Source organism: Sycon ciliatum, chromosome 11, assembly GCF_964019385.1.
Source record: "Sycon ciliatum chromosome 11, ocSycCili1.1, whole genome shotgun sequence".
Classification (NCBI taxonomy): domain Eukaryota; kingdom Metazoa; phylum Porifera; class Calcarea; order Leucosolenida; family Sycettidae; genus Sycon; species Sycon ciliatum.
The window spans coordinates 25,692,938-25,702,026 of record NC_088653.1 but is presented as its reverse complement, the minus strand read 5'-3'; the positions used below and the strand labels follow the sequence as shown (position 1 = coordinate 25,702,026).

Genomic DNA, 9,089 nt, shown 5'->3' with positions numbered 1-9,089 from the left:
GTTTGTTGCTGTAGATACACAAGCAGCTTCTATAGTGTGTGACTCACGCAGGTATACATACCATAGCATCTCATTCTCAGCAGATGGTGCAAACCGGACGTGCTACGAGCAATATGGTGGTCGGCCTTTATCTACAGACATGGAGCAGCTCAGCTGTGCCTCACAACTGCTGAGCACATCGCAAGTCTTGCGTGACAACAACGTCAGCTACATACCGGTATATACCAACGCCACTGATGGGTCTCATTGCACTACCTACCAACCCTCTACTAACACAACACATCAATACGCCTGCACAGGTTCACGACCAACAATCTGTGTGTCTCGTAAGTTACCAGCTCTGTTACCATCAAGTGATACTCTAGAATGTTTGCGACCAATTCCGTTCAGGATATCAGCAATCTCAGCAGTTGCATTGTATCACGTTATACAGCGCAGTACAATAGTAATAATTATTCCCGTAGCTATGCAGAAGACGTCCACACAGCTTTAATTTGGTGTTTGTTTGTTTGTGTGTTTGTGTGTTTGTGTCACGCCTGGCGCTATCCCATATCTGTCCCGTACCGTACCGTACCATCAAACACAGCTGGCCACATACAGCTGGCCGCACTATTCAAATAGGGCTTTCAAACGCAATCTCATAACGTGAAGCAACTTGGAAGAATGTATGAATGCGAAGTGTATGGGGGAATGCATGTAGGGCGATAGTGCGGGTTCGAATCCCAGGTAATGCCTGAAAAACTAGGAGAATTGAAAAATTTACTTGTCCGCGTCAGCGATATTGTCGCCAAAGCTCACTTGGCAGCCCATTTCATCCCAATTTTGGTTAGTAAGTTAGTTTACTAGTACCTGAAAGGTCTAGCTACAGTTCGAGTGGATTTCGAGAGCGACGGGTGGGTGATTCTGATTGATACAGGCAGCGCCGCATCAAAATAGAGTATCTTGCTACGCTGTGCAGGCAAGAGCAGCGCAAGCCACAAGAAAGTAATCGGCTACTCGGAATCAGGCCCATTTTGCTGAACCGCCGAGATCGCTCACCTCAGGGATCGCTCGTCAAGCTGAGATCTCAGCTCCCTTACCTCCAACTCATCGCTCGGAGTATTCAGCACGTCGTGGAGATTTTCCAGTTCTGTACGCGTCGTCGTCGTCGTCGTTCAAAATAAAATCTTGCAAAGAACGGCGTCTGATTTGAACCACACAGGCTGTCGTACTGCCCATGCGAGGTCCTATAGAGAAGGCGACCGTCACGATCGACTTCTGTTTAGAAAATAGCCAGGCAGCGGAGAGGAAGAGAGATGAGCTTGCAAAAGCAAGGGAGTCGATCCCGAGCAAAAATATTTGTCACCAACGTCGAGAGCAGCGACGAGGAGGACCGAAAAAAGTAGGAACCCTTCCTTGGACAATAAATTCTTTACAGCCGGTTGTCATTCTATACCTTACCGTCCTTCGTACCAAGTTTTATCACTTCAAGTGCACGCGTTCATGTCCAAAGTCTAAGTTCAAATTGTCAAAAGATAAGCGACAATATTGCTGACGCGGACCAAGTATAACATCCCTATTCTTTTTTTGCCGTCATCAAGGCGGTAGATGGTGTCGTATTACCCTCGACCGTACCTGTCCCGTACCTGCCCCGAACATGTCCCGTATCGTACCGTACAATCAAAGACGGCTGGCCCCAATGCATATTCAAATAGGGCTTTCAAATACAAGATCATAGCGTGAAGCAACTTGGAAGAATTAGTATGTATGCGAAGTGTATCGGGGGATGCATGCAGGGCGATAGTGCGGGTTCAAATCCCAGGTTATGTCTAAAACAAAAAGTAGAAATATATAAGAATTTATAACATCCGTATGCTTTTTTTGTCTAGGTCATCAAGGCAAAAAAGCATAGCGTAGGGCCCTGAGCTTCCAAGCTCTCTCGTTATGGTTGTGTTTCAGTGATCGAGTGTTCAGTTGAACAGAGATCAGTGTCTCAATATTGTCTGCTGTAGAATCCCACATACATGTTCTTGTGAGATGTCCCATCTGATTAAAAGGGGATATGTGTGTGAATAGGTGTGGTTGTAAGAATGCCATCATAAGTGGACACAGGGGGGGGGGGGGGGGGTAAATGGCTCACGCAGCTGTGCTGGGGTATCGCGCTGCTCTTCCAATGGTGCTTTGAGCTGGAATGCCCAACCACAGGCACTGTGGATGATATCTGTATGCCATCATTTTCGCATGGACTGTACTTCCCCACACCCTAACATGATCTCTCTGTCTGCCAGGCCGCCTGCCTGCCTGCCTGTCTTTCTGCTTACCAGCCTGTCACTGTCTCGGTCTATCTCCCTCTTTCCTAGTCTCTCAATCTCTCTCTCTCTCTCTCTCTCTCTCTCTCTCTCTCTCTCTCTCTCTCTCTCTCTCTCTATTATATATTTAAATAGAGAGGTAGGCGAACAAAATTTATATACACACAACAACAAGGTTGTCAGTTTCATAATACCAAAAGCTTTTCACCCATTTTCATCAGTGGTTACATGGGAATGAGCAAGAACGAAAACGAAGCCAGAATTTATACTGGAGTACTGAATTTATACCGGAGTAGCCATGGGTTCACCCTTGGGCCCCGTGCTAGCCAATATCTTTGTTGGATATTTTGAGAACACAATTCCAGACAGTCATTGTTTCGGGGTAAACAAGTTAGTTGTTTACGATAGGATTATGTTCTCACTTGGCCATTGTAGGCAAATCATAAGAACCAACATCTAAAGGATGCTGCATGAAAGTAGGCAGCTGCGAGATGCGTATCTCGCGCATGCTCTTGCATGGCTACGTAATGCATTACATCATAATACAACATCCCCTTCGTCATAAAGGAGTTTAACAACCTACATAACATACCGTATGTATATGACGGCGTGTTCACAATATAGAACATAACATCCAACAATAGCTCTATGTACAAGGTAACAATCATGAATGGCACACGACGGCGTGCTAACAATACAGAGACATAGTATCCAACAATAGCTCTATGTACAATATAACAATGGCACCTCAGCTACTGTGACATAAGCGAACAGGTCCATGAGGCCTCTCTGGCCCTACACATCCAGGATTGACCTGGGTGCGACTGCGCGGCCAGACCGTGTTCGATACAGCTGGGTGGCAGGTTCAGCAGGCTGGCTGACGTCACACGGTGACGGCGGCTGAGACTGGCTAACGTCGCTCCACGGCGACGGCACGTCACTCGGCGGCTGAGGGCCTGCGAGACTGGCATCCGGCGGGAAGTGGACCCGCCTCTCTCTGAGGTGGGTACGGTTGCGCCGTACTTCTGTCCCATGGTCAGGCTGCACCATGTATGACCGTGGCCCGTTGACAGACTGGGTTACGATACCAGGTTCCCACAGGTGCGTGGTCGGGCTGCGGATGCCGACGTGCTGACCAGGAACTAGGGGGCGGAGGGACTGCGCTCGCTGGTCATGGTGTACTTTCTGCTGGTCCTGCCGTTCCTCGAGCTTCTGTCGGATGGCCTCGTCCCGAGTGTCGCGCTGGTGTTTGCGAGGCAGGTTGTCCTGTACCTGACGACCGAACAGCATCTCGGCCGGCGACGGTAAGCCCTGGCGCACTGGGGTGGCGCGAATGCACAGCAGTGCTAAGTGCGGGTCGGTCCCGCTCTCCCTTGCCTTCTCGAGAGCTCTCTTAGCGATCTTGACTTGCGATTCGATAAACCCGTTACTCTGCGGGTGATGTGGCGACGACGTACTGTGGCGGAATCCATATTCGGCAGCAAACTCCGCGAACAGATGGCTGCTGTATTGCGGCCCGTTGTCCGACTTCAGCACGGCTGGGATGCCGTGCTCACCGAAAATCTCCTTGAGGTGCTGGATGATGGCCCTGCTGGTCGCTTGTCCGGCAGGCAGCTTCCGGGTGATAAAGTACTTGGAGTAGTAGTCGGCGGCAATGAGGTATTCTGACCCGCCGAGGTAGAACAGGTCCGTGCCTAAGGTGTGCCATGCCCTTGGTGGAATATCGGGCTGCATCAGTGGTTCCTTGGCTTGACTGCTCTGGTGGCGCTGGCACGTCGTGCAAGATGAGACAGTTGCTTCGATATCCTTGTTGATGTCCTTCCAGAAGACGGACGTTCTGGCTCGCAGCTTGGTCTTCTCTATGCCTTGGTGGCTGGAGTGCAGCTTGCTGAGGATTTCCCCCCTCATTGGCGGGGGAATCAGGACGCGACTGCTCTTCAGGATGAGACCGTCCTCGGTGCTCATCTCGTCGCGGAAATTCCAGTACGGGAGCAGAATTGCCGGCACCGCGCTCCTCTCTGATGGCCAGCCACTGAAGATCATCTCCTTCAGTGCTGACATCTCGGCGTCTTTAGCCGACTCCTCGCGGATCCTCGTCATCGCTGCATCGCTGAATTGCGGGAACACGGCGTGTACACTGACGTCGAGGTCCTCAATTGGCTCTGTTTCCTCTGGCGACAGTCGGGATAGCGCGTCTGCGATCGGAATGTCCTTTCCGGGGCGGTACTTGATGGTCATGTCGTACGGCTGCAGCTTCAGCAGCATGCGCTGTAGACGCGGCGGGGCTGCACGGAGGTGCTTGAGCTTGATTGACTCCAGCGGCTTGTGGTCTTATTCTACTGTGAATGACTGACCGAATAGGTAGGTGTGGAATCTTTCACACCCGTATACGACAGCTAAGAGCTCACGCTCAATATTGGCGTAGCGAGACTCCGTCTCGGTAAGCTTCTTGCTGGCGAATGCAACAGGCTTGTCGTCCTGCAGCAGAGTGGCGCCGAGACCTTTCATGGAAGCGTCGACTTGTAGTGTCGTTGCCTTGCCTGGGTCAAAGTAACTGAGCGTTACTTCTGTCGAAATGGCGGCCTTGACCTTGTCGAAGGTGCGCTGGTGGCTGTCTGTCCAGGCGAACGGTGTATCTGGCTTGGTCAGCTCACGCAGGTGCGCGGTCAGTGTGCTGGCATTCGGTATGAACGGGCTCATGTACGTGACTAGCCCGAGGAACGTCTGGAGCTCGTCCTCGTTCTCGGGGTGCTCCATCTGCTTCAGCGCTGAGACCTTCTTCGGGTCGGGCTGTATTCCGTCAGCGCTGCAGATGATGCCGAAGAACTTGATCTTGTCCTCTTTGATGCGGCATTTGTCTGGGTTCAACTTGAGACCAGATTGTTCGCAGTGAACCATCATCTGGGGCATGTTGAGATCATGGTCCTCGTCTGACGTCCCGTATGTGACGATGTCGTCTGCGATGCCGGTGACGCCTGAGCACCCTTCGAACGTCTGGTCGATCCTTGCTTGGAAGACATCTTGCGACATCTTGAGGCCGAATGGCATGCGAAGGAATCTGTAGCGCCCGAATGGTGTGTTGAAGGTGGTGAGGTAACTGGATTCGTCGTCGAGCTCCACATTCCAGTACCCACATTTGACGTCGACGATCGAGAACACTTTGGCACCTCTCAACTTCGGGGTGATCTCCTCAATGGTGGAGACCACGTGGTGCTCTCGCAGGATGGCGTGATTGAGGTCCTTGGGGTCTAGGCACAGGCGTAGCTTGCCATTGTCTTTGAGGCGGAACACGAGGCTGTTCACCCATGCTGTTGGTTCGCCTTCCTGGATCTTGGTGATGATGCCGTTCTGGATCATGTCCTCCAGCTCCGTCTTGATCTCGTCTCTCAGTGCGATGGCGTGGAGGTGGCGTGGAGGGTGTACAACCGGGACGACGTTGGGGTCCACCGTGATGTGGTACTTGCCTGGGAATTTCTCAATGCCATCGAAGCACTTTGGGTATTGCTTCATCAGGTCGTCCTTGTCTCGGATGCTCGCTGGCTTCTCCTGGACAGCGCAGTTCAGCGTGACTAACTGCAGGGCTGTCGCTGTCGGGAGGCCGATGATAGCAGTGCCAGGGCAGTCCGTGATGTAGAAGTCAGCGAGTTTGCTCTTGCCATCGTAAGAGCACGGAATAGGACGGGTTCCGCATTGCTTTATCTTGGATCCGCCGTACGCTGTGAGGGTGGTACTTGACGGCTTCACGGACTTCGGCTTTGGGTATCCGTTTGGTCCGACGTGCTGGGGAAACATTTGGCAGAACACTCTCAGCGGCAATATATTGCCCTGGGCGCCCGTATCCACCTTGGCTCTCAAGGTGGCCGGTCTGTTGGTGTTGTCCAGGCTGACATTGAGGGTCGCGAACACCTCTCGCTCTAGTGGCGGTTGGTGACGCTCGACGCTGTCGATGATGACGGCGTCGAAATGCAGTGCGTCGAAGCGTCTCCGTGGGCTGGGGCTCCTCTGGGGGTAGCGCTCCCGCGGGCTGGGGCTCCTCTGGCGCCAGCGTCCGCGTTGCTGGCCCCTTCCATGTGCCTCGTCTCTCCCCTGCGAACGGCATACGTTTGCCCAGTGATTCGCCTTCCCGCATTTGTTGCAGGTGGAGCCGTGCGCTGGGCACTTGCTTGGGTGGTGGGTTCGTCCACATTTGCCGCAATCTGCGTGTCCCACAGATTTGGAAATGGCGTGCACCGTTTCAGGTAGACGGCTGCTGCTGGTGGCGGTGGACAGCTGCTCCATGTGGCACTGTGTTGCTTCATAAGTACGGGCCTTGTCAAGCGCTTCGTCCAGAGTCAAATCACTACCACCCTCCAGCAGGCGTTCTTGCACTTTCGAGTGCTTCGTCCCCACGATTAGCTGTTCTATCAGGCGATCGTTAGTCTCCTGAGCGTCCCTGAACTTGCACTTGGACGTCTTCTTCTTACACCTCGCAAAGTAATCATCTACAGACTCGTCGGGTTGCTGGCGGTATTTCTGAAGCTCAAACCGAGCCAGTCGTGCATTTACCCGTGGCTGCAAATGCTTATTAAATTTCTTGAAGACGGCAGCTACTTTGGATTTGTCGCTTGCATTATCCCACTCGAAACTATTGAAAGCATCACCACCAGTTCTCCCGATCCATAGCATGACATAGGCGACCTTTTCCTTGTCGGACTTGTCGGAAAAGGGCCCTTGGAAAACTAGAAGGCAGTATTGTTGGAACCGCTCGAATTCATCAGGTAAATCTGCGGCTTGCCAATCCATCGACGGCGGGGTAAATCCGGCTGCTTCTGCCATTTTACCTCTTGCACCGGTGGCGCTACTGCGACAATTCTAGGGCGTTTATTTAGTTTACTTCTGACACCATGTTTCGGGGTAAACAAGTTAGTTGTTTACGATAGGATTATGTTCTCACTTGGCCATTGTAGGCAAATCATAAGAACCAACATCTAAAGGATGCTGCATGAAAGTAGGCAGCTGCGAGATGCGTATCTCGCGCATGCTCTTGCATGGCTACGTAATGCATTACACCATAATACAACAGTCATTGGCCCCAATTCTATAGGCGTTATGTGGATGACACATTCGCAGCATTTCACAACCGGAAACTGGCATTGGAATTCTCTGAGCGTTTAAATAATCTTCACCCAGCTCTCCAGTTTACAATGGAGGAGGAGAATAATGGAGAATTGCCGTTTCTTGATGTATTGATTAAGCATTCTTCCACAGAATTGCTCACCACAGTATATAGAAAGCCGACGTTCACAGGTCTTTACACCCGCTGGGACTCGTTTTGTGACACTAGAAACAAAATCAATTTGATCAGATCATTAACTTTTAGAGCTAAAGCCATCTGCTCACCATCACTATTATCAGCTGAAATTGCTAAGCTAGAGGATATTCTGTGTTCTAACGGTTACCCACTCAAATTACTCAAGCGAGTCATGACAAGCGTTCTTGAACCTAGCCCAGATACAGCTTCTGCACAACTTGAATCTGCAACGCGTATTATCACAAAATTGCCGTGGAAAGGGCATAATTGCATTGCCTTCCGCAAAAAGATTAAAGCTGCAATTTTGAACTGCTATCCTACAGTATCCCCCATTGTAATTTATACAACCAGACCCGCATTCAGGTCTATCGCGAAGGATGTTTCACCAACTCTTGAAAATAGTAATTTTATTTATAAGTATGCGTGTCGCTGTGAGCGGACGTACGTTGGTGAGACATGTCAGTGATTCTCGGAAAGGATCAAGCAGCATATCCCAGACAAGCTGTACAAGAAGCCGCCTGACAAACGTGTGGCAACAAGTGATAGCGCCATCACAAAGCATTTGCAGGCGCAGCCTGAATGCATCCCACAGGAACGCAACAGCAGCTTCAGTGTGATCACACCAGCCCGAAACAGCGCGCACCGATTCACACTGGAGGCGCTGTACATTCGCAGTTTGAGGCCAGAACTGTGTCGACAAAAGAAGCACATCAAGGTGCTATGGCTGTTCAAGCTGCAACCGGACTGACAACTTTATCACGTGTTTGTTCTGGTACTGCATTCCCCTCATGTGTTGTTTCCCGCATTTTTCCACTGCTCCATACATTCTTATGGTAGTGTAGTGTGAACTTGAGGCGCGTAAGAATATTCTTGCTGATTCTCTACCCCCAGTATAAATTCTGGCTTCGTTTTCGTTCTTGCTCATTCCCATGTAACCACTGATGAAAATGGGTGAAAAGCTTTTGGTATTATGAAACTGACAACCTTGTTGTTGTGTGTATATATATATATATATTAACTAGTTTGAGGGAAAGAGACAAACGGGAAAAGTCTGAAGAAAAAATTGACTGTCACCACCAGGACTCGAACCAGGGACCCTCGCTTGTAGCCAGCATATATATATATATATATATATACACTCAGACACAAAGGATCTCCAAGTTTCTCAGTGTTGCTACTCTGAGTTTCGTGCAAAAGCACTCTTCAGGCAACTTACTCTTCTCTCACATCAGTATCCCTTTACATACCAGAAAAGACGAAAAGAAGCACCCTAGGTGGGAATCACAGGTGGAGAAAAGAAGCACGCTAGCCAGTCTAGGTGGGAATCACAGGTGAAGATAAATGTGGCGTCCGTTTAAGAGGAAGAACGCCTTCCATCTCATGCGTCTAACAACTGATTCCACCTTGGCTAGCAGGTCCTTCCGATAGACGTCGTCCGGCGGTATCGGGATATTCTTCAGTGAACAGTCAATATTCATTCGTCTTGGTTCGTCCATAGTGTCGCGTATGCG

The 9,089-nt window shown here is 50.6% G+C and overlaps 2 protein-coding genes across 2 annotated transcripts; both read right to left on the bottom strand.

The window, feature by feature from the left end:
* Positions 1-3,083: 3,083 nt before the first annotated feature.
* Positions 3,084-4,526, bottom strand: LOC135827233 (uncharacterized protein K02A2.6-like). The gene has a single exon (XM_065339762.1). It carries the CDS (start codon positions 4,524-4,526, stop codon positions 3,084-3,086), a length of 1,443 nt encoding a protein of 480 aa, XP_065195834.1.
* A 93-nt stretch (positions 4,527-4,619) lies between these two features.
* LOC135827232 (uncharacterized protein K02A2.6-like) lies at positions 4,620-7,103 on the bottom strand. The gene has a single exon (XM_065339761.1). It carries the CDS (start codon positions 7,101-7,103, stop codon positions 4,620-4,622), a length of 2,484 nt encoding a protein of 827 aa, XP_065195833.1.
* Positions 7,104-9,089: the final 1,986 nt, after the last annotated feature.